The sequence below is a fragment of the Delphinus delphis genome, chromosome 8 (genome assembly GCF_949987515.2).
Source record: "Delphinus delphis chromosome 8, mDelDel1.2, whole genome shotgun sequence".
Lineage (NCBI taxonomy): Eukaryota > Metazoa > Chordata > Mammalia > Artiodactyla > Delphinidae > Delphinus > Delphinus delphis.
Genome location: NC_082690.1, coordinates 31,351,041 through 31,377,127, shown reverse-complemented (window position 1 = coordinate 31,377,127; position 26,087 = coordinate 31,351,041). Strand labels below are relative to the sequence as shown.

The window sequence follows — 26,087 nt, the reverse complement described above, 5'->3', positions numbered from 1 at the left end:
ATATTTTTGAGGAACTGTTATGTGCCAAGCATCATGTTAAATACTTCAGATGCATTACTTATTTTATTATCACAATGACCTATTGAAGAAGTCATAATTATGCCTGTTTTTGAAAAGAGCAAACTGAGGTGTAGACAGGTTAAATAATTTATCCAATATCAAATAGCTGGGAAGTTTCGGAACTATGATTTTAATTAAGGCATTCTGACACCACATTCCTACATGCCTTTGATATGTAGGTTTTCCAAATATAGTGTCTTTTTCCTCTCTTTCTCTCCTTCCTTCTTTCCCCTCCCCACAGTTTCTTCCCCTGGTATGACTTGGGCAGTGAGGATGGGGGCATGGGGAAGAAAAAGCCTAACTCCCAACAGTTCTGTCTGTGTTCTTTACTCAGGCTAAAGTGTTGTTTTTGTGGGGAATGAAAGACAAATATACTTCTCTCAAAATCTGTAACATATGTTTCCATTCTTCCTTTCCTTTCCCTGCTTTTCTTCACAACTATTCTAATGGTACAGTAGCACATGGTTAAAACGGTAGGAGTAGCCAGCAGTTATTGATGACTTACTATGTTCAAGGTATGCAGAATTTGAAAGTGGATCATCTCATTAGATATTTTCAACATTGTGAGGGAGCTACTGTTATTGTCCTCATTTAACAGATAAAAAAACTAAGGCCCAGAGTGATATAGTCACTTATTTATGGTCACTGAGAAAGTATAGAGTCAAGATTTGAAACTGGGCATATTTTTGCACTCTAACATGGAACTCCATTCTGGCAATGGTTAAAATTTGCACATGGTTTTAATGAAAGTATTCTTTTCTCCACAAGGTGGAGATAGGTACAAATGTTTTTACATAGAGAAAAGATTTGTTAATTTGCAGTATTGATTTAGTACTACTTTGGAAATATTTGCTTTTATTTAATTCTGGATTAGATAAGTCTGCCATACTGTTTCTGATCTAGAAGTGATTAAATAAGCCAACACGAATTAGAAAACAAATGGTAAATATCAATAATTGGTTTCCACTTACTTTTTTTAGTGGGTGTGTGTATTTAGTATGGATGTATGTATGTGTATTTATATTTGCTTGTAGCTCAGTATATATGTTTATTTTTATTTTTTAGATTGTTCTCCCCAGTCTTTATCAGACCCTCTGTTTTGAAGATGTAGCTTTGTGGCATACTTATTATCATAATTCAATGTGTGAGCAAGAGTTTCCATCTATTCTTGCAAAGAAAGTTTCCTTATTTCAGCAGGTAAATTGTCTAAACGCGTAAATGTATTTAATGTTTCTGTTGTCACTCAGAAGCCATTTAAATAAAAGCTTTGCCTTTAGGGTGTCACATAACCTTAATGGGCATATGTGGGAAAAGGCTTTCTGCTTTTGCCACCTTGTCCAGACAGTGAAATCATTGGCAACGTTTCTGGGTAGAGTGTCTCCCACTGTAGCTTTTCTTACTTCCTCTGCCTCTGACCTAAGGGGGATTTCTCAATAGAGAACACGTCTTACCGAAATAAGTTTAAGTATAGATTGTACAGGTTCTTCACTCTTTTCCCAGGGTTCTCTCTAAGGAAAAGACCTTATGGTGAGGAACAGGGAACTTTTTTTTCCATTTTGTTTTGAAATATAATGATGAAACCTACTGGTGGGTTCCACTCAGTCTTTTGGCTAGACCAAAGTCTTAGGTTGGAGAGGACACAGGAGTTGACACTCCAGGAAATGACCCTTCCATTTATATTTCTTAACTAGGCTGCTGGCTGTGCTTCTGCCCCTTGTTGAATTCTGTTTCACCAAGTGTGTTTAAAAACAATGAAAAAAAAAAAAACTGAGAAAAACTTCATTTGAAAACTTAAACATCTAGGAACAGATAGATATGATTCAGCATAAAATTGGTAGTTTGAAAATTTTGGTTAAGAGTTTTATGCTTCTGCACTGCTGTCACCAAGAATGCTTTACCTACATACCCTTATTTTCACCGGCCATTGGGCCCTTTATTAGTTCCTGAAGACATAGCTAACGCTATGACCCTTACATGCTGATGTTTACTTTTGATGGTAGATCTGATGAATTTTAGTAATATTTTGGCTATTAAAGACGTGTCTTTTTATATACCTATTGTGACAGTTTTAGGCATAGTAAATATTGTGGTAAACGTTTGTTTGATTTAACATTAACTATTGTTTAGTTACAGCTGTTATAGGAACTTTATTATTTAAAAACACTGTACTTTATTTTAAGGTTCTTGTGGTACAGGCTCTCAGACCAGACAGATTGCAAAGTGCCATGACTCTATTTGCATGTAAAACTCTGGGTAAGTACACTTCTTTTCTAGAACTAGACCAGTGACCTGAAGTATGTGTTTTTAATTTACATTTTATTCTATGCTGACCTTAGTTTAGAAAGATTATACATTTTTTCCCCTTTATCGTACTTATCTTACAATCTCTACCTGTTTTTTTTGGTTTTTTGTTTTTATTTTGGCCACTCCACGGGGCATGTGGGATCTTAGTTCCCCTACCAGGGATCAAACCCGCACCCCCTGCACTGGAAGCACGGAGTCTTAACCACTGGACCGCCAGGGAAGTCCCTTGAAGTAACCTTTTACTACCATTTTTTGAGAAAATAGAAGCAATAAGACAGAAAATATTTATTTCCCACTAACAGTTCTACCAGCTACCTACAATGGTACTCATACTCATTCTGCTTTCCCTTCTGTTACTCTGAATGAATGTCCTTGCTCCAATTAAAGGCCAGCCATTTGCTCTTTCCTTTTTCATTCCTGCCATTATCCCTTTTTCCTGAATCATCAATTTCACCTTCTTTACTGGATCCTTTCTGTTAGTATACAAACATATTTTAGTATCACCTGTCTTAAAAATGCTGCCCATGACCCTCTATCCCCTTTCTTTCATCCCATTTCTTTATTTTCTTCTACAACAAAACATCCTGAAAGTGTGTCCATAGTCAAAGACCACAGTAATCCATTTCCTCAACTCTTATTCTACCTTCAACTCATTCTATTTGTACTTCCTCCCTAAAGTTCCACGAGATTGCTCTTGTTAAGGTTAATGAGGTCTTCTTCCATATATCTATTTCCAATAGTGACTTCTGTGCTTTTATCTTACTTGATCTCTCAACAAAGTTGTCCATTTGTTCCTTCTTTAAACACTTTCCACTTTCTTCTCTTGATTATTATGTTTCCTCTTTCATTTCTCAATCCTTTTAGGATTTTCCTTTTCTCTTTCCTTTATTGGTTGCTTCTCTGTATGTTGGAGTATTCTTTCTTCCTTCTAAATGTTGGAATATTCTTCCTTCCACTGCAGTCTTGCCCTGGGTTCCCTTCTTTCATTATTATACATTCTTTCATGACCTCATTCAGTTCCTGACTTTAAATATCATTTGTAAATTACTGACTTTTATATCTCTTATTTCTAACCCCAACCTCGCTGTGGAATTCTAGGATCATATATACAGATGCTCATTTGATGTTTTCTTATGAATGTCAGATGACCAATACAGAACTTTTGATTTGTCTGTATTAGGATCCACTCAGTTGCTCAAAACAAAAAACCCAGAAGTGATCCTTTCTCTCTTTTCGTTACTTCATATACCCAATCTACCAGCTAGTCCTTTTGGCTCCAACTCTAAAACTTACTCTGAATTCATTTACTTGGTGTCATTATTACCAACCTAATGCAAACCACCATCATCTCTCACCTCATTTACTGCCATAGCTTTGGCTCTATCTTCATAATGTGGAGAATCTAATTACTTCTCATACTTCCACTACCATCTACCACTTTTTTCAAGCCACCATTATATCAGGCTTTCTTTCTTTCCCACTTCCAGTTTATTCTCAGCATAGCAGCTAGAGCGTCTCTTGAAATGTAAGTTAGATCATATCACTTCTCCGTTCTAACTCTCTGATGGCACCTCATCTTTCTCAGAGTCCCTCCATTGTCTTACAGGGTCTTACCTCTTCAGGTCCTCTTCTTCCCCTCAGATCTCATCTCCTACCACTGTCACCCTTGCTCAATCTTTAACAACCACAGTAGCCTTTTTCCTGTTTTTCTAGTGCTGCAAGTTTGTTTCTGCAGTCTCAAGGCCTTTGCACTTGCTGTTCCTTCTTCCAGCAGATTTCCACCCCCAGTTATCACCCTTGCTTCTCTTCTCAATTGTCATCTTTTAAGTTAATACTGTCTCTGAGCACTGTCTATATAATAATGTACTCTTTCCTCAGCTCTCCATATCCTCCTTTGCCTTGTTTATTTTAACTATTATCACCATCTGACATATTGTTATTTACCTGTTTATTAATTTCCTTTTCCCCAACTAGAATATTAGCCACATGAGGGCACAAGCTTTGTTTTGTTCATGGTTGTGCCCCAGTGCCTTAAACAGCTTCTGGCGCATGGGCACTGTAAGTGTGTGTTAAATCAGAGACCGCTTTCCTCATCGGTCTCCCTGCCTCAGTTTGCGCTTCCTCTTCAGTCCATTCTCTCCAGAAGGCTGTGTGAGCTTTTAAAAACTTAAACCAAATCATCTCTCTTTTTTGCTTAACATTTCCAAAATCTTTTCAAAAAACACTTAGAATGAATTCCAGATTTATATATGATTGATGCTTGAACAGCATGGTTTTGAACTGTGCAGGTCCACTTTTATGCAGATTTTTTTCTAACAGTAAATACTACAGTACTACATGATCCACAGGTGGTTGAATCTGAATATGTGGGACTCCGGGTATGGAGGAACTGTGGATACAGAGGAACTACGGATGCAGAAGGTCAACTCTAAGCTATGTTCAGATTTTTGCCTGTGGACGGTCAGTGTCCATAACCCCCCTGCATTATCTACGGGTCAACTGTATAAGCTTACAAAGCCCCACACAGTCTGGCCCCAACCTTCTTCTCTAACCTCATCTTGCTTCCTTCTTGCCTGCCACTGTGCCTTCGTGGGGAAAACAACCTTAGGGCTTTTGCACTGTTTGTTCTCTGTTTTTGTTTGTTTTTTCTTTTTTATTAATTGTTGGCTCCTCTGTATCATTCAGATGTTAACGTTGCATTTTCAGAAAGGCCTTTCCGGGCCATTTAATCAGTACCAACACATCTACCTGCTTTAATTCTTTACCCATTTCTTAACACTAACTGATATATTTCTTGCTCATTTATATATATTTTTTGTCTGTTCCTATAACTCTAATGCAAGTTTAAGTAAAATGAGGCAATTTCAGAGAAGTTCTTAGGAGGCTATTCTTTTCTCACCCATGTAGTCTTTAAAAATATGCTCTTTGTGCCACATTGCACATGACCTTTCTTATTGAATTTGTAGTTTGACCCTCTGCCTACTCTCTGAAATACTTCTGTATTGTATTATTTCATCTCTAGGTTAAATGACATTTAAGGTTTAATGGCATAAGTGAAAACCTCATGATATGCACATATTCAAATGCTTTGAAAGTTTAATATACTTCTAAAATTATACTCTACCTATTTCTAAGCAAAAGCCATATATACTGGTATATGGCCTGATGACTTTGTATTTGGTCAAGTGGTTTATTAATACAGTTTTTATATAAAATTGGAGGTTTTACTGTATGAATAAGTTTTAAAAGTTCATATTGCTGGAAAATGACAAGCACTTATCTTTTTAATCAAATTTTAGAGATTTGATTTCAAATGTAATTTCTCAAACATTATTCATATGGAAAGACTTTTATTAAGTTTTAGCAATCCTTTTTATAATCTATAAACTTTAAAATAGTAACTTATAAAGATGCATTTATGAAAGTAGTTTTGGTTTGAAGATTTAAGTTAGCAGAACATGCCTCAAAACTTTCAGGCATGCTGCTTTAATATAATCCTACAAACCAAGCCTTGTGTACTAACACAGTCTACTGCATTACTTTTTCAAAATAGCAGTTACCAGATGAAGATATTCTGACTTCTGTAATTCTGATTTAATAATTATTCTGAGCACAATATTATGCTGTGTGTATTGAGGTACTCATGTTCACAGAAGATGGTGCAATAGCTGCAAGAACCAGTAACTTCTCAAAGGTTCTTCATCAAAAAGTCTTTCTGAGCCTTTCCTCGTTTTACATTCCTCTACTTCTCTTATCCATGCTAACATCCCATCCCATGATCTTTGCTTCCATAGCTCAATCTGTCCTGTGACATCTGTGTCTAAGAGAAAAGGAAGGACATAAGGAAATGTGTATTCATTTTCTATTGCTGCTGTAACAAATTGCCGCAAATTAGCAGCTTAGAACAATACCCATTTATTATCTCATAGTTCTATAGGTCAGAAGTCTGGTAGGCCCTCCTGGTTTCTCTGATCCAAGTTGCCCAAGGCTAAATAAATACAGGTGTTGGTCATTTGGACTCTTATTAGGAGGTTCTGGGAAGAATCCATTTCCAAACTCACTCAGCTGAATTTGCACCATGCAGTTGAACAATTGAGGTTCTTTTTGTCATTTTGAGTTCTTAGAAGTCTGTCTCAGTTTTTAGAAGCCTTTGCATTCTTTGATTGTATTTGTGGCCCCCTTCCTCCTTCTTTATAGCCACCAATGGCAGATTGATTTCTTCTTATGCTTCACATCTCTGACCGCCCCCTCTGCCTCATCTCTCCTGTTCTCTCTTCAGGCTGCATCTCTTTGACTTTAAGCTGGAGAAGTTTTTCTGCTTTCCAAGGCTCAAGTGATTAAATTGGCACACTTGGATAATATGGGATAATCTTATTTTAAGATCCACGACCTTAGTTACATCTACAAAGTCCTTTCACAGAAGTACCTAGGTTAGTGTTTGATTGAACAACCAAGGGGTAGGAATCTTGAAAGTGGTATCTTTAGAATTTTACTCTACCACAAAATGTTGGAATTTTTTGTTTGTTTCCAGGCTTGAGTATTATTGCATTTCTAAAGAGTATTTTCCCATTTAATTGGTTGATGTGTGTTAGATTAGATAGTGGTTGTCGATTTTCCTTCTTTTTATTGATATTTGTGTTATATTTTAAGAGTTGTCTTTTTTCTCTGATAAAGGAAAAGTAATTTTCTTATGAGTCTCTTTGTTAAGGAGGATGAGATGAATGAGGAAGAATGAATCAACTATACTTGCTAACTATAATAGTTTGATAGTATTTGCTGCTTTCTTTACTCAGATACCTAAAAAGTATAGGAGCAATATTCTTTCCTTTTTATGGGCTTCCCTGGTGGTGCGGTGGTTGAGAGTCTGCCTGCCGATGCAGGGGACATGGGTTCATGCCCCGGTCCGGGAAGATCCCACATGCCGCGGAGTGGCTGGGCCTGTGAGCCATGGCTGCTGATCCTGCGCGTCCGGAGCCTGTACTCCGCAACTGGAGAGGCCACAGTAGTGAGAGGCCCACGTACCGCAATAAAACAAAACAAAACAAACAGAAAAACAAATATTCTTTCCTTTTTAAACTGCAAATTAGTTCTTTTTTATTATCTCAACATTTTGTCTGAGTAAAATAAAATACAATAAAGGTTAGAGTTATTTTGTTGACTTATTTTTAGTTCCTTTTTTCTTTTGAGAGAATTTATGTATTTTAACCGTCAAGGTCAAAATATAAGATCCCAGTGATTTACAAGTAGTTTTATGCTTTGATAATTCACAATGGGATGAACATTTTTGACTCTTTAACTTTATTGAATAGCTTTGAATGATTGACACTGACAGTTCAAATGCTGTCATGAGTCAAAATTAGTTGGGTTTTAAAACCAGTGATTATATATAGACTAAGTTTACTTAAAGCGCAGTGTGGATTTTACAGGAGTTTTGTGGGTGGAATGGCTAACATGCAATTCCCAGTAACATGAGTGTCACCTGTGTTATCTTAAACAGTAAACTGTTTCTCATGAGTTTTTTCTCTAAATCCAAACCGTTCCAATACTTTGAAATATTGTATAAATTGGATTAATGAATATATATTTATCTTTTGTGGGATTTTTTTTTAACATCTTTATTGGAGTATAATTGCTTTACAATGGTGTGTTAGTTTCTGCTTTACAACAAAATGAATCAGTTATATATATACATATGTCCCCATATCTCTTCCCTCTTGTATCTCCCTCCCTCCCACCCTCCCTATCCCACCCTCCAGGTGGTCACAAAGCACCGAGCTGTTCTCCCTGTGCTATGCGACTGCTTCCCACTAGCTATCTACGTTACGTTTGATAGTGTATATATGTCCATGCCTCTCTCTCGCTTTGTCACAGCTTACCCTTCCCCCTCCCCATATCCTCAAGTCCGTTCTCTAGTAGGTCTGTGTCTTTATTCCTGTCTTACCCCTAGGTTCTTCATGACATTTTTTTTTCTTAAATTTCATATATATGTGTTAGCATACGGTATTTGTCTCTCTCTTTCTGACTTACTTCACTCTGTATGACAGACTCTAGGTCTATCCACCTCATTACAAATAGCTCGATTTCGTTTCTTTTTATGGCTGAGTAATATTCCATTGTATATATGTGCCACATCTTCTTTATCCATTCATCCAATGATGGACACTTAGGTTGTTTCCATCTCTGGGCTATTGTAAACAGAGCTGCAATGAACATTTTGGTACATGACTCTTTTTGAATTATGGTTTTCTCAGGGTATATGCCCAGTAGTGGGATTGCTGGGTCATATGGTAGTTGTATTGGTAGTTTTTTAAGGAACCCCCATACTGTTCTCCACAATGGCTGTATCAGTTTACATTCCCACCAACAGTGCAAGAGGGTTCCCTTTTCTCCACACTCTCTCCAGCATTTATTGTTTCTAGATTTTTTGATGATGGCCATTCTGACTGGTGTGAGATGATATCTCATTGTAATTTTGATTTGCATTTCTCTAATGATTAATGATGTTGAGCATTCTTTCATGTGTTTGTTGGCAGTCTGTATATCTTCTTTGGAGAAATGTCTATTAGGTATTCTGCCCATTTTTCAATTGGGTTGTTTGTTTTTTTGTTATTAAGCTGCATGAGCTGCTTATAAATTTTGGAGATTAATCCTTTGTCAGTTGCTTCATTTGCAAATATTTTCTCCCATTCTGAGGGTTGTCTTTTGGTCTTGTTTATGGTTTCCTTTGCTGTGCAAAAGCTCTGAAGTTTCATTAGGTCCCATTTGTTTACTTTTGTTTTTATTTCCATTTCTCTAGGAGGTGGGTCAAAAAGGATCTTGCTGTGATTTATGTCATAGAGTGTTCTGCTTATCTTTTGCTCTAAGAGTTTTATAGATTTTAACGTTAGAAATAATAATTGAATTTATGCTTGGCTCTGTATACAAAATGGTGAGCAAAACAGATAAAATTCCTCATGGAGTTTAAAGTGTCTATTTGTTAAATTAAGAAATGATATGGTAATCATTTTAACTTTTAAAAGATAATTTCTGTATTGGCATGTATTTTCCAAATAAAACATATGTTTCAGTCAGTATATGCATACCTTGTTTTATTGCACTTTGCAGTTACTGTAGTTTTTACAAGTTAAAGGTTGTGGCAGTCCAGTGTCAAGCAAGTCTTTTGGCACCATTTTTCAAACAGCATTTGTTCAACTTGTGTCTGTGTTGCATTTTGGTAATTTTCACCATATTTCCAACTTCTGCATTATTATTATATTTGTTATGGTGATCTGTGATCAGTGATCTTTGATGTTACTCTTGTAATTGTTTTTGAGGTGCCAAATAATGCCTACATGAAACATTGAACTTAAGTGATAAACATTATGTGTGTCTGACTGCTCTACCACCCAGCTGTTCCCCCCATCTCTCTCCCTCTCCTCAGGCCTCCCTATTCCCTGAGACACAACAAATTGAAATTAGGTCAGTTAATAACACTAAAATGTCCTCAAGGTAAAGGAGGAGTCATGTGTCTTTCTCATTAAGCTTAGTGAGGAAAGCATGTCCAAAGCTGAGATAGTCTGAAAGCTAGGCTTCTTGCTCTAAACTGTTAGCCAAGATATAAATGCAAAGGAAAAGTTCTTGAAGGAAATTAAAAGTGCTACTCCAGTGGCACATGACTGATAAGAAAGTGAGACATTCTTATTGTTGATATGGAGAAATTTTTGGAGGTCTGGATAGAAGATCAACCCAGATACAACATTTCCTTAAGCTAAAACCTAATCCAGAGAGACGCCCTAACTCTCTTCAATTCTGCGAAGGCTGAGAGAGGTCAGAACGCTGCAGAAGAAAAGTTTGAAGCTAGCAGAGATTGGTTCATGAGCTTTAAGGAAAGAAGCTGTCTTCATAACATAAATGTGCAAAGTAAAGCAGCAAGTGCTGATGTAAAAGCTGCAGTAAGTTATCCAGAAGATCTAGCTAAGATAATAAGTGAAGGTAGCTACACTAAACAATAGGTTTTCAATGTAGATGAGACAGCCTTCTATTAGAAGAGGATGCCATCTAGGACTTTCATAGCTACAGAGGAGAAGTCAATACCTGTCATCAGAGCTTCAAAGGACAGGCTAACTCTCTTGTTAGGGGCTAATGCAGCTGGTACCTTTAAGTTGAAGCCAATGCTCATTTACCGTTTTACAAATCCTCAGGCCCTTAAGAATTATGCTAAAAATCTACTCTGCCTGTGCTCTATAAATGGAACAACAAAGCTTGGATGACAGCACGTCTGTTTAGAACATGGTATACTAGATTAAGCTCACTGTTGACCCACTGCTCAGAAAATAAAAAAGTTTCCTTTTAAAATAATACTGCTCACTGATAATACACCTGGTCACCCAAGAGCTCTGAAAAATCATTGGTGAAAGGAAGAGTCAATCGATGTAGCACACTTCAGTGTTGTCTTATTTTAAGAAATTGCCACAGGCACCCCAGCTTTCAGCAGCCACCACCCTGATCAGTCAGCAGCCGTCAACAATGAGGCGAGAATCTCCACCAGCAAACAGATTACATCTTGCTGAAGGCTCAAATGATGGTTAGCATTTTTTAGCAATAAAGTATTTTTTAGTTAAGTTATTTATATTGTTTGTTTAGACATATTGCTCTTGCATACTTAACAGACTACAGTATAGTGTAAACATAACTTTTATATGCACTGGAGAACCAAAAAATTCATGTGACTTGCTTTATCACGATGTTTGCTTTATTGCGGTGGTCTGGAACTGAACCCACAATATCTCTGAGATACGCCTGTAGTTGTTAGAAAAGATAAGGAGAAATATATTATACCAGAATTACCGATCCTTCTCAGGAGCATTTGCAACAAACTGACAGTAGCTCATAGTGCATATAATAAAAATGTTTGTGGTCATTTTATATGAAAATATCTTTATATACATTTTGACATATTCTTATCACATAGTACATCTAATTAGAGGTCTATGAGAAGATATAGAGGAGTAAAAAGATGAGAAACACCTGTTTTTCCATCATTACAAGATAATCATCATTAACTTTTTTTTTTTTTTTTTTGGCTGTACGCGGGCCTCTCACTGTTGCGGCCTCTCCCGTTGCGGAGCACAGGCTCCGGAAGTGCAGGTTCAGCGGCCATGGCTCACGGGCCCAGCCGCTCCGTGGCATGTGGGGTCTTCCCTGACCGGGGCACGAACACACGTCCCCTGCATCGGCAGGCGGACTCTCAACCACTGCGCCACCAGGGAAGCCCATCATTAACATTTTTATGTACACCTTTCTATTCTTTTTAGGCACATAGATGCATATACAATATGGTATCATGTTGCCTAATCTACTTTTCTTTTCATGGGTATACTATTCTTATTTTATCCACATTTAAATTTCATCATCAAACACTGAGCTCAAGTATATGCTGGCCATATGTTCAGATATTTGAAATAAAGATAAATGGACAGACGGCTTTAATGGTTTAATATGTTAAGCATTGCACAATATTCAACAATTAGAGAAAGTCTAGGGGATGGTATAACCATATACCTTTATATATTTAGGGCCACAAGTATACGGACAAGCCCTACAATTTGAGGAAAATCCTGCTCAGGACTGAACAGAGAGGTCCTTGGTTGCCGACGGACTCTCCCCTTGACTTCAGACTTGAGACAAACCAAGGGGTCTGTCAATATACAAAACCCACTGAATTCAGGAGAAACAGGAGCAATAGGATAGGTATTAAGGAATTGGTTCTTGCCAATTAGGATTGTGGTGGCCAGTCTGAAGCGAGCAGAGTTGGCTGGAGGCTGGAAATGTTGCAGCTCTAGTCCAGAACAGCAGTCTAGAGACAGAATGGTTAGTGCTTTCTTCCAAAATTCCCAGTTTTCCAAACAGGTTCCTAGGCTGCTTTCCTCAAACAGTGCTAATCTACTTTTAAGTGCATGATCTTTTACTTCACTATTTTTGTAACTTCAGTTCCTTTATATCACTATCAGAAATTACTCATTCAGACTACTGTTTCTAAAAACTTGTGTTTCCCCTGTTTTAACTAGTATTAAGAGCTACAAGGAAAATTCTTGTACATACTTCTGCATTCATATTCTGAATTATTTCTTGAATTAATTATAGTTTAAATTACTGAGTCAAGGGCAATGTGCATTTTTAAGACTTTTGATGCATTTTATCATATCACAGTACATTTAATTGGCCTAGAATGCTTATGAGAATTTATGAATAAATAAATGAACATATGAAAATAAAAATATTTATTACATTGCCATGAGTATATAAGAATTCTTTTCTGTTACAAAGAATGAGTGTTACCAGTTTAATTAAAAACAAAATTCATAAGATATGCCTCTAGAAGCAGTCCATCAGTTTTACATGGCTGTTGGGGTAAATTTCACCTAGTATTAGAAATATTTCTGTCTTTGAAAATCCTTGCTTAGCATTGTTTATTGCTGCTGTGAAGAATGCAGGGGAAGAGTTCAGGTGTGAAATTTGTCTTTTCAGGATGGTCATCTAGAAATGCCTGTTTTAGCCCATCTTGATGGCATTGAATTCATATTTTAAAGTGCCTGTTACAGAATTCCTTAAGAATGTCTTTGCCTGCTATTTTAGGATTTCTGAGGTACAATATTATCTATTCATTTCTACAGTTGAGGATATAAGAAAGCACTTCTTTCCTCTGTACTCATTCTGTTACATTCTAATCCTCTATTTTTAAACCCTTGTATCATACTCTTCTTTTTAGCTCAGTTCAGACAAGTGTATTTTTGATTTTTAATTGAAATGGGTCTTCTTTAGCTTGACTTTTACTAAATACGTTAATAATGGAAACATTAAAGTTTTAGCAGAAGAGTTTTAAATATAACAGTGAAGTTATAATTTCTTGTCTGTGTAGGACTTTACAGTTTGTGAAGAGCTTCAGAATAGAAAAAAGAACAGATGAATTACCTTGAATACAGTTAGCAGTTAGTGGCTGGGTGGTCTTTGGGAAGACATTAAATTTCCTTGAGTATGCTTAGCATAGAGTATGTGATGAATAAATAGAATCTATTTTTATTTTGTATCCTATTTTGCCTCCAAATGACCTATGGATTGTTTTATCCCTGTTTTACAATTGAGGAAACCAAGGCACAGTGCATTTTAGTGATTTGCATAGGGTCATTTAGCTAACAAACATAAACTGAGATCTATATTTTTGTCTCCAAAATAAGCATTTTTTCATTCTATACCACTTTTTTTTTCTCTTAATGCAAGGACATAAGAAATAAATCTTTGTCCTATATCATGAGAGTGATATTATTTACCACATCATGTAGAAATCTGATTCCGCATATGCATGGCACAGAGTAGGCTCTCAGTTATATAAATGAATGAAAACCTGTATGGTAATATGGTTGGCTTCAGTCTTTTGTAGGGAGAGAATTGTATATTAAGACCGCAGTGCTGATTGTGTCTGTTGAATGTGGTATTCAGGGTACCTACCTCTTAACGTTGTTGTTAGGATTAGATGATGTCATAGATGTAAAGCATTTAGAAAAATGCCTGGCACCTTAAACATTCAATAAATGTTAGTTCTTACTAGTATGTGAATGATTTTAGAGTGAGAAACCTTTAATATGTATAGGATTATAGTTCACTTAGTTATTATCTGTTATATATCATGTAATTAGTTTTAATAGACTTTTTCTGGTTCATGTTGCTATTTATTGGTAATTTCTTTAATATATCTTTTAGGACTGAAAGAGTTGTCCCCACCTCCTCTAAATCTCAAACGTTTATACAAAGAGACACTAGAAATTGAACCCATATTGATAATCATTTCCCCGGGTGCTGATCCTTCTCAGGAACTCCAAGAACTTGCTAATGCTGAGAGAAGTGGAGAGTGTTATCATCAGGTCAGTACATATTACCCTGCTGTTTTTGCTACAGCTATTGATCTTCCTGCCATACTTGATTCTATTAGTGGAACAGACATTTTTTGTTGCGGTGTGCCAACTAATGTCCCTGGAAAGTGTCCACATCCTGATCCCCAGAAGGAACTTTGCAACTGTAATTAAGTTAAGCATTTTGCAGTGGAGAGGTTATCCTGGATTATTCATTTGGGCCCAATATAGTCATAAAGGTCCTTTTAAGAAGGAGGCAGAAGAAGCAGAAGGAAGGAGGGAGATGTGAGGAAGCAGAGGTCAAAGAGGTGAGAAGTTGCTGTGCTGCTGGCTTTGAAGATGGTAGAAGGGGCCACAGACGAAGAAATGTAGGTGGATTCTAGAAGTTCGAAAAGGCAACGGAAGGATTCTCTCCTAAAGCCTCCAGAAAGAACAGCCCTTCAGTACTACCTTTATTTTCGAACCCTGACACCTTGATTTAAAAATAGATCAATAGAAGAGTGGGACTTCTAACCTCCAGAAGTCTGATAAGATAATATATTTGTCTCATATAATACCATTTTGTCCTGAGCTAAATTTCTGAGTTTTAGTTTGTTCAGATTAGCACCTCTTTTTCAATTCAGTTGGCATGTAAGTTTGAAAATGAATTAATTTACCCTCAATTTTTGACATGTGAAAAAAATAAATCTTTTTCATTGGGAAAATAATTAATAATGATTAAAAAACCAGAATACTTTCACAGCAACCAAAAATTGACAAGTGGGAATGTTATGAGGACTATAAGTAGAAGATAGCAAAATAGCAGAGAGTTAGGCTTAGTTGTACAGGTTTTGCACTAACTCTAGGGAGTTTCATTCAATCCTAGTTATAGTGTATTAATATATTAGGACAATATTCAATTGTCAGTGAGATGTCTTGAGGAAGAGGAGCCCTCTTCTATAGGCTGTTTCTGTTAGCAGTGATATTGGCAGAAAGATAAAACTATTTGCACTCACTGTAAGTTTGACTATATGAATTTCTAGACTTTTGTGTACTTGCAAAATTTTTTAATATTGTAAAACCTTTAAATACAGACGTATTTAGTCATAAATCTCCTGTTATTTTAAAGTTTTTTTTGCTATGCTGAATGTATGTCCTAAGGATAATAATATATTCTTAATGCAAAAAAGTAATTTTCATTTCAAGAAACTGTTTTTTTTTTTTTTTTTTTGATGTAGGGGCTAACCATCTTCTTGACATTTCCTGTTGTGCTTTTTAAAAATGTATTTTTTTTCTTAGAGTATATGTTTTCTTCTAATGTTTCATGAACCTTTAAGCTGTTTTCATACAATTTATGCCTTATAGAAAATTTTGAGTTCCTACTTTCAGCTACCATTTCAGCTCAGCAAACTACTTATTCTTTTTTTCCCCTCTGATTCTGTTGTACATGCCTTCAACTGTTTCAAGGGTTTTTTTTTTTTGCATTTTAATAATGGCAAACTAATACGTGCATCTAAACAGTTCAACCAGTATTTGTTTTATCCCTCCTATTTGCTTAGTTCTGGGTTAGATCTTGAAAATTAAAAAAAAACAATATATGAGTATTTATTACCTGTTTTGTTACATGCTTTTGTATGCAATGAATTAGACGCATGGTTCCCACTCTCAACAACTTTATAGTCTAATTGAAAAGCAAAATCAATACTTGTAAAAGTCAATTAAAAAACAATGAAATGCTATCTTATATTCATTATGAAAAGAGAGATCGCTGTGGTTTGAAGTAGTCTATAACAGTATTCTTCAAAGTGTTTTGACTATGTACCCAATAAAATATTTGAGCCAGGACTCTCAGTAAATGTGTTTCTCTCATATATACAGAGACAGATATAGCTGTACTGATACTTAAGTATTATATATATTATCCTTAAAGAGACATATGACGGAGTTTAAACTTGGTATAGTAAGTAGCATGCAACCAGTTTAGACCCTTGACTAAAACTTTTTTATAGAATCCTAGACTTAAGTAGACTTAACTAGTCTATTCATTCAAATAATACAGAAATCTTATATACTGAATCTATTTTCTAGGGTGTTTCGGCTTCTGCTTGGATGTTTTCTATTTTATAAAATAAAATAGAAAATATCATAAAGGTCTAGCCTAGCCTATTACATGAGTGTCCTAAGTGCAGATAGACTATAGGGATTGGAAATACAGGAATGGAATTCCAGTGAGACCAGGATTCTCCTTCCCTCTTCCTCTCCCATCTCTTCTTTTTCTCCCCTCCCCCTTTCTTCTTTTCTCTCTCTCTCCTTCCTGCCTCCTCTCCCTGAAAAAGAATAGAAGAGCAGAGGGCTAAATGTAGAGTCTTGAGGCCCAACATGTTAGGGTCTTCTAGACAATGAAGGGCTAGGGAATTACGCAGTTCAGTGGACCAAGTAGCTTGGGAGCCAAATTTGTGCAATGTTGGAGAAATTTTTTAAAAAGAGAAGCAAATTTCAAGGAAGCGGTATTGTTAATGTTTAATCCCTCAAAGAATACAACAAGACAGTAGTCATAAAAAATTATGTTTTTAAAGGTCCATGTTTGAGAGAGTAAGAATTGCAGGAACTAGTGGAATGAGGAAAAAAAAACTATTCAGCAATTCTTTATACTGTTCTATAACTTTCAGACCTGTAATGTTAGTACCTTTACTAAATAGAATAATATTAAAAATCTGCCACTGATGTAAGGACAAAAACAAGACAATTGTTGGAAACAGCAAGAGTCTGATATTTCTTATTAAAAGTTTAAAACCCTGATTACAGTACTTGAGTTAGTTCAGTATGTATGGCAGGATAATTTGAAAGTCTTCTGTTACAACATGTTATCAGATCTGTTTTTTTTTAGTTTTGTTATTTATTTTTGTTTTTGCAGGTTGCCATGGGTCAAGGCCAAGCTGATTTAGCAGTTCAAATGCTAAAAGAATGTGCCCGAAATGGAGACTGGCTCTGTTTGAAGAACTTACATCTTGTGGTATCTTGGCTGCCAGTTCTGGAAAAGGTAGATTCAGATCAGTGTGGTGCAAATAATATCTAATATACTCAATTCAGTAATCTCCAAGGAACATCAGTATTAAAATATGTCATGCACGATTTATGATGTCTTTAAAAAAATTAGTATTTGTTGGGGAATCATTTAAAATCTGTTATGTATTTTCTCCTTAAATATATGTACATTTGTACAAACCAAAATGGATCTTTTAATAAGAAATCTATAAAAATCTCTTTTTTAAAGGCATTTAGGGGAAGTCAAAAAATTAATCAGGACTGAAGGGGAGGCTTAGAGAATTTTTTCAGACGAAAAATAGGGAAATGTTTTAAAGAATTGTAGAAGACCTATTTATAACATTAAATTTTCTTTATGCTTTTGTTCTGTTGTATCTGTATGAGGAGAAAAGATGTAGAGGAGTCAGAGAGAGCTACTGCAGAACACTTCCTAGGTGCTAAGGAGGCTGGGTGTAAATGGAAGCAATCATTTTATTTAACAGAAGTGGGCCCAGGACGAAAAAACTTTAAGACAGAACAAATTGATGTGTAGGTTTAAATGCAAACCTAGAATTAAGTCTAGTGCTTATTTAAGAAGAAAGATGAATATGGGTTTGGGCTGTCATAGATGACACTGAAGACAAGATGTTCCTTGAAGACTATATGTGATTTAGCTAAGTGTAGGGGGAAAAAAATTGTGGTTAATTCTAGCAGCACAAGTAGAGACATAGTGGTGGGAATGTGCCTGCCTAGTACAAAGAATGAAGATGTCCTTGAATGTCCTGGAAGGGTCAGGCAGAGCGATGTGGGGCAATAGAGTTAGATGGCTAGGAAGGGGCAAGGTTATGGAATACCCTCAAAATCGTGCTGAAGTGCTTGGAATTTTTGTCTTAGGACACAGAGTCAAAGGAGGTCCTTAACAAGGGAGTTAATAATTACTTAATTAAATTAATCTGGCAGAAGTTATTCAGAATAGAACCAAACAGAATAGAGTGGGAGGCCATAGCCTAGTTGTAGTATGTTGAAAATTTGTGTAATGTGTTGAAAATAAATTGGCAACTATAGCACTTTACATAAAACATGTAAGTAGTTAAATAATCTTTGATGAATGAGTTAATGACTAAGTGAATGAAGTGATAGACCATGATGACTTACTACTTATCAAAAGAAGATGTAGGGCTTCCCTGGTGGCGCAGTGGTTGAGAGTCCGCCTGCCGATGCAGGGGACACAGGTTCGTGCCCCGGTCCGGGAAGATCCCACATGACGCGGAGCGGCTAGGCCCGTGAGTAATGGCTGCTGAGCCTGCGCGTCCGGAGCCTGTGCTCCACAACGGGAGAGGCCACAACAGTTAGAGGCCCGTGTACCGCAAAAAAAAAAAAAAAAAAAAAAGAAGATGTAGATTTTGGAACTGAGATATATAGAAATATTCAAGTAATTCCATTATTACTACAGTTTTCTGTAAAAATCACAAATGTATAAAATATAAAATTTATGTCAGATGAATTACATATGTTTTGAAACATAAGGAAGACTTGTGAATACTTGAATCCTGCTTTCTGTTCCAAACAATAGGTTGATAGCTATTAATCTATGTAAAATATAATTACAGTTATTATTTTGGAATCAAATCTTAATTAGGACTTTTTGAAGAATATATAGGGTAGATTATATTATAAAACTTTTAAAAGATTTTTAAATGTTTTGCTTTTCTTTTGGGAAGTTTGGATGAATTGTTTGGATATAAATTTATGTTTATTTTAAATACAACTGTATCACAAATGTATTGCTTTTTTAATCTTTTTTTAAAATATGCTAACCCAAAGCAAAATTTTATTCCAATTTTACATTTAAAAATTATTATTAGGTATAGAAACATTTTATAATTTACAATTTTAAGGACGCAAAATGTTTTCATGGCAATTCTCTTGCCATTTTTTGCCATCTTTACATTTCACTTGATAATAATGAATTTTAGTATTAGATGTATTTATTAGGATAATTTTTAGACTTCACTCTCTTTTAGAGCTATCAACATTTCTTTTGTCATTCATTCATTCATTTAGTCATTCATTTTACAAGTGCTTGCTGAGTACAGAAAAAAGCCAGGAATAGTCCTAGGTGCTGGTTACGTATAAAATTTGTACTTGCTCTCGAGGACCTTGGTTTAGAAGAGACAGACCACATTAATAACTATACAGTCGTACAATGAATACTGCAGAAAGGAATTTACAAAATACCATCAGTGATTAATCTGCTTGGGATTGTGGTAGTGAAGAGTCGGAGAAGATATTCTCCCAGAACATGATACTTGAATTATATTTTGACAGATGAGTAAGAATTTGTCAGGTTACAAGAGAATAACAGGCAGAAAGAATATGATGAATAAAGAGACAAGAGATAAAAATTCGAATAAGTGACTAAAGCGTACAGCACAGGCAGGTGAATTTGAATGGTGAATTTTGGATATTATAGGCTATAAGACACACTAAAAATTGTACTGTAAAGGAACTGATATTATAATATAACTCTGTGGAAGTGTGATTTGAAGAAGTGAGAACCTGAAGGCCTGAAGATGGCTCGTAGTTTAGGCATCACGACTATAGCTAACACTTATTTTGTATTTACTGTGTGTTGGGCACTGTGTTTTATACAATCCTATGAGGGTAGGTTATTATCCTTGCTTAGAGAGTTTAAGTCAAAGAATCCAAGGTCACACAGCAAATAAGTGGCAGAATTTGGATTTCAACCCAGTTGGCCCAGTTCTAGATCCAAGTTCTTAGCTATTTCACTAAGCTAGGAATAGAGAAGATGAAAATTTAGAGGAAATATAATCAGAACATTAAGAAATATATCAGAATATCATGGAAAGATTTTAATAAGATAAGTACTTATTAATAATATATTTATAAAATGGAAATTTGTATGTTTAAGTAGATTTTTATTCTTGTTGTTTTTATAAACAAGGAATTGAATATTCTTCAACCTAAAGATACCTTTCGTCTTTGGCTCACTGCAGAAGTTCATCCCAACTTTACTCCAGTTTTATTACAGTCAAGTTTGAAGATAACATATGAGGTAAGAAGATTTAAAACTTGAAACGTGGGCTTCCCCGGTGGCACAGTGGTTAAGAATCCGCCAATGCAGGGCACGTGGGTTCGAGCCCCGGTCTGGGAAGATCCCACATGCCACAGAGCAACTAGGCCTGTGCACCACAACTACTGAGCCTGCGCTCTAGAGCCCGCGAGCCACAACCAGAGTTCGTGTGCCACAACTACTGAAGCCCACGTGCCTAGAGCCCGTGCTCTGCAACAAGAGAAGCCACTGCAATGAGAAACCTGCACACCGCAACAAAGAGTAGCCCCCACTCGCCGCAACTAGAGAAAGCCCACGCGCAGCAACAAAGACCCAACACAGCCATAAATAAATAAATGAATAAATAAAATTTATGAAAAAAATAAAAACTTGAATCACTAATTATGTAAGTGCAATAATTTAGCATGCCTTCTAAAGCTCTGTAGACAAAAAGCACTCAAAAACTTGTATATTTAGATGAAGTATATACATAAATAATATGATATTTGTAAAAATACATTTATATTTTTCTTTTAAATATTATTTAATATCATTAATTTTTTGTTTTTTATTGTAGTAAAAGACATAATGTAAAATTTACTATCTTAACCATTTATAAATGTACAGTACAGTAGTGTTAACCATATGTACCTTGTCGTATAACAGATCTCTAAAATTTTTTCATCTCAGAAAACTGAGACTGTATCCACTGAAGAGCAACTCCCTATTTCTCTTTCCCTCCACCCTTTGCAACCACCATTGTACTTTCTGTTTCTGTGAGTTGACTACTTTATATCCCTCATATAAGTGGAATCATGCAGTATTTGTCTTTTGGTGACTGGCTTATTTTATTTGGCATGATGTCCTCAAGGTTCATCCATGTTGTAGCATATGACAGCATTTCCTTCTTTCTTAAGGCTGAATAATATCCCATTAATATGTGTGTACTACATTTTCTTCATCCATTCATCAGCCCATGGACATTTAGATTTTCTACCTCTTGGCTATTATGAATAATGTTGCAATGAACATGGGTGGGCAAATATCTCTTCAAGATCGTATTTTCAGTTTTTTTGGATATATACCCAGAGTGGGATTGCTGGATCATATGGTAATTCTATTTTTAATTTTTTGAGGAACTTCCATACTGTTCCACTGTGGTATACCATTTAACATTCCCACCAATAGCACACAATTTCTCTGATCCTTACCAACACTTGTTATTGTCTCCTGTATTTTTTTTAATAGTGGCTGTCCTAACAGTGTGAGGTGATATCTCACTGTGGTTTTCATTTGTATTTCTCTATATTTAGTGATGTTGAACATCTTTGTATATGCTTGTTGGCTATTTGTATGTCTTCTCTGGAGAAATGTCTATTCAAGTCTTTTGCCCATTTTTAATTGGATTTTTTGTTGTTGAGTTGTACTAATTTCTTATGTATTCTTCATATTGACCCTTTATCAGATATACGGCTTACAAATATTTTCTCTCATTCCATTAGGGGTTCCTTTTAACTGTGTTGATTGTTTCCTTTGCTGCGTAGATGTTTTTAGTTTGATGTAGTCTCATTTGTCCGTTTTTGCTTTTGTTGCTTGTGCTTTTAGTGGCATATCCAAAAAAATCATTGCCAGATCCAAAGTCATGAACCTTTTCCCCTGTTTTCTTCTAGGAATTTTTAGTTTCAGGTCTTAGGTTTAGGTCTTTAATGCATTTTGAGTTAATTTTTGTATTAGGTGTAAAGTAAGGGTCCAACTTCACTCTTGCACATGGATATCCAGTTTTCATATCATTTGTTTTTTGACATAGCTAAGTTAGATTTTCAGTCTTTGTTTTCTTCTTTTGTTCATTCGTTCCCTTCACCCATCCATTCATCCATACATCTATCCATCAGTCCATCCTTCTAACGTGTAATGCTTGGCAGATCCTCCCCAAACCTGATGCATCCAAAACTCTATGTGTTTGTAATGATATTGTGGAACTCGTCCAAGTCATAACTGAAATAATAATAAGAAACTGAATTAAAACTTTTAAAACACTGGTTTAAAACATTCTGCTTGCATTTTCTCTCAACTTGTAGAATATAATCTCTTATATAATCTCTTGTCTGATGAAAAATATCTTATTGGTGTTTATAACTACCTCTTATTTTAGATCAGTACTTCCATTTTCCATCTGAAGGCATTAAGTCTCATGTAGGGAAGAAAAAAAGCTAAGGATTAATCCAAGGAATGCAAAAATGATTTAATATTTGGAAATATATTAATTGAATAAATGTCAATTATAATGTCTAGTAAGAGAGAACTTCTCCAGCCACTCTCTCAGTATACTCTTTTACTAAACTATATTGCAGAACTGGATTGTACAAGCCCTGAAGGCAAGGGCTATGTTTTTTCTTGCTTTTTTTTTACTTATTATATAATATGTGGCATTTAGGAAGAATACAGTAATATTTCAATAAATGAAGAGTTAATATATATCAGGGGAACTGTTCCTTGAAAATTTTAACTTAATGTGTAGCGTCTTCCAGTATCCTTTTTTAGGAAGTAATTTGATTATATTTTTATGGAAATTTTCAGTTTCATTTAAGTTACTGGTGAATTTTTTTTCTATTTCTTAAATCAATGTAAATGATTTTAACAATTCCAGGAAATAGTGTAGTTCATTATGTTCAAAATTATTACTATATATATGTACACATATGTACACACACGTTTTATTGTATTTAAAAATTGTGGAATCTTCATTTTATTGTTTGTTTCTTCTCTTTTTGATGAGTTGCTGGAGTTGTTTTTAAAAATATATTACATTGAATCTGTAGATTGCTTTGGATAGTATAGTCATTTTCACAGTATTGATTTCTCCAATCCAAGAATATGGTATATCTCTCCATCTGTTTGTGTCATCTTTGATTTCTTTCATCAGTATCTTATAGTTTTCTGAGTACAGGTCTTTTCCCTCCTTAGGTAGGTTTATTTCTAGGTATTTTATTTTGGATGTGATGGTAAATGGGATGTTTCCTTAATTTCTCTTTCTGATCTTTCATTGTTAGTGTATAGGAATGCAAGAGATTTTCTGTGTATTAATTTTGTATCACACAACTTTACCAAATTCATTGATGAGCTCTAGTAGTTTCTGGTAGCAACTTTAGTGTTTTCTGTGTATACTGTAGTATCATGTCATCTGCAAACAGTGACAGTTTTACTTCTTTTTCAATTTGGAATCCTTTTATTCCTTTTTCTTCTCTGATTGCCATGGCTAGGACTTCCAAAACTATGTTGAATAATAGTGGTAAGAGTAGACATCTTTGTCCTGTTCCTGATCTTAGAGGAAATGTTTTCAGTTTTTCACCATTGAGAATGATGTTTGCTGTGGGTTTGTCATATATGGCTTTTATTATGTTGAGGTAGGTTCCCTCTATGCCCACTTTCTGGAGAGTTTTTATCATAATTTGGTGTTGAATTCTGTCAAAAGCTTTTTCTGCATCTCTTGAGATGATTATATGGTTTTTATTCTTCAGTTTGTTGATGTGGTGTATCATATTGATTGATTCATGAATATTGAAAATCCTTGCATCCTGGGATGAATCCCACTTGATCATGGTGTAATATCCTTTTAATGTATTGTTGGATTTGGTTTGTTATTATTTTGTTGATGAGTTTTATGTCTATGTTCATCACTGATACTGTCCTGTAATTTTCAGAGAAAGGCAAATATCATATGTTATCACTTATATGTGGAATCTAAAGAAAAGGTACAAATGAACTTATCTACAAAGCAGAAATAGAATTATAAAATAGATAACAAATGAAGGCCTACTGTATAGCACAGGGAACTCTTCTTTTCCCATATATATGGGAAAATAATCTAAAAAAGGGTGTATATATGTATATGTATAACTGATCCACTTTGCTGTACAGCAGAAACTAACACAACATTGTAAATCAACTATACTCCAATAAAAATTTTAAAAATAAAATTAAAAAATAGAAAAAAATTTGTCACAAATAACCAATGTCATACTTTGTGATTTACTTTTTCTTATTAATTCTTTTCTATTCACTGAATTTCCTGCTCTTTTCATTATTTTTTCTTCCTTATGTTTTCCTTAATTTGTACTGGATTTCATTCTTCCTGATTTCTTATGCTGAATGCTTAATTGATTTAATTAACTTGAATTAATATTGAAATTATTTTAAGTCTGAATTTTCAGTTGAATATATATTTTACCTTATCTCATAACTTGACATACTAGTGTTTCTGTTTTGTCATTTTCTAATAATCTTTATTTGTAAATGATTTTCTCTGTAATTGTACATGATTTATTCATTTTGCATAACCTTTAGTATAGGGTCTTAAAACAAAAAACAAAAAACAAAAAACCCTAAGTGGTTGTTCAGTTTCCTTAGTGCTCAGAAAATTTTGTCTGTTCTATGAAAAATTTTGGTAACTGTTTCATAAACAAAACATTTTCATTTAAAAGTGTACATTTGGAAATGCACTTAGTAAAAAAAAATACTTAGGCCCTTTTTCTTTTAATAAAACAAAAGTTTTTATTTAAGAGAAAACAGAATGAAAAGGTTTGCAAAGGAAATTATTATTTTTTTGTGGCAGGCATTCTTAAAGTACTGTTCTGAATTTTTCATTAATGTTAGAAACAAGTTTGAAGGGAAAAAAATACTTTTAAAACAAAGTAAGTTTTTTTTAAAAAAAATCTTTATTGGAGTATAATTGCTTTACAATGGTGTGTTGGTTTCTGCTTTATAACAAAGTGAATCAGTTATGCATATACATATGTTCCCATATCTCTTCCCTCTTGCATCTCCCTCCCTCCCACCCTCCCTATCCCACCCCTCCAGGTGGTCACAAAGCACTGAGCTGATCTCCCTGTGCTATGCGGCTGCTTCCCACTAGCTATCTATAAAACAAGGTAACTTTTGAAATGGATTTATTTTGGTCTTTCTCCAAGAATTCAAAAATTTTTTTCTTCCATTTTGATAATTAAAAAAGATAATATAAACAGATTTTGGACATGTGGATAAGTGTTTTCTGACTAGTACTAGTCCAATGTACAATTTCGGTTCCTGGGTTTGAATTTGTGTTATAAGCCTAGCAATGTCAGGTAATACCCACCTTAAGTAAAGTGGACTGATGTTCAAGGAAGATTAGTTGACATTACATGTAAATAGTAATTTGAAGTCCTTATGGAAATTCATATAGTACTGGAGAGAAAGAACTGGCGTATTGAAGTCAAAAACACCTGCCTGATAATAATCAGTATCATAATTCGTACTGTAAATGATGGTTTTGTTTCAGTAAAACACCTCAATGATCATGTAAAACTTATTTGGTTATTTTGAATATTGTTGGTTGTGTAGGTTTTTTTTGGGGGGGGGGGTACGCGGGCCTCTCACTGTTGTGGCCTCTCCCGTTACGGAGCACAGGCTCTGGACACACAGGCTCAGCGGCCATGGCCCACGGGCCCAGCTGCTCCGCGGCATGTGGGATCCTCCCGGTCCGGGGCACGAACCCGTGTCCCCTGCACCGGCAGGTGGACTCCCAACCACTGCGCCCTATTTTGGATTTATAATTGAGATGAGCTATTAGGTATAAGGAGTTTAAAGCTAGTTTTATATTTGTACGGTTTTTTTTAACATCTTTATTGAAGTATAATTGCTTTACAGTGGTGTGTTAGTTTCTGCTTTATAGCAAAGTGAATCAGCTGTACCTATACATATATCCCCGTATCTCCTCCCTCTTGAGT

The 26,087-nt window shown here is 35.2% G+C and overlaps 1 protein-coding gene across 1 annotated transcript in view; it reads left to right on the top strand.

Annotated features, from left to right (window-relative positions):
* Positions 1-26,087, top strand: part of DYNC2H1 (dynein cytoplasmic 2 heavy chain 1) — a 366,248-nt gene that overhangs the window by 205,005 nt on the left and 135,156 nt on the right. Inside the window, exons 74-78 of the mRNA XM_060018033.1 lie at positions 1,126-1,257; positions 2,241-2,313; positions 14,101-14,261; positions 17,143-17,268; positions 20,218-20,328. Of these exons, the coding sequence (XP_059874016.1) occupies positions 1,126-1,257; positions 2,241-2,313; positions 14,101-14,261; positions 17,143-17,268; positions 20,218-20,328 (603 nt within the window). The remainder of the gene's footprint in view (positions 1-1,125; positions 1,258-2,240; positions 2,314-14,100; positions 14,262-17,142; positions 17,269-20,217; positions 20,329-26,087) is intronic.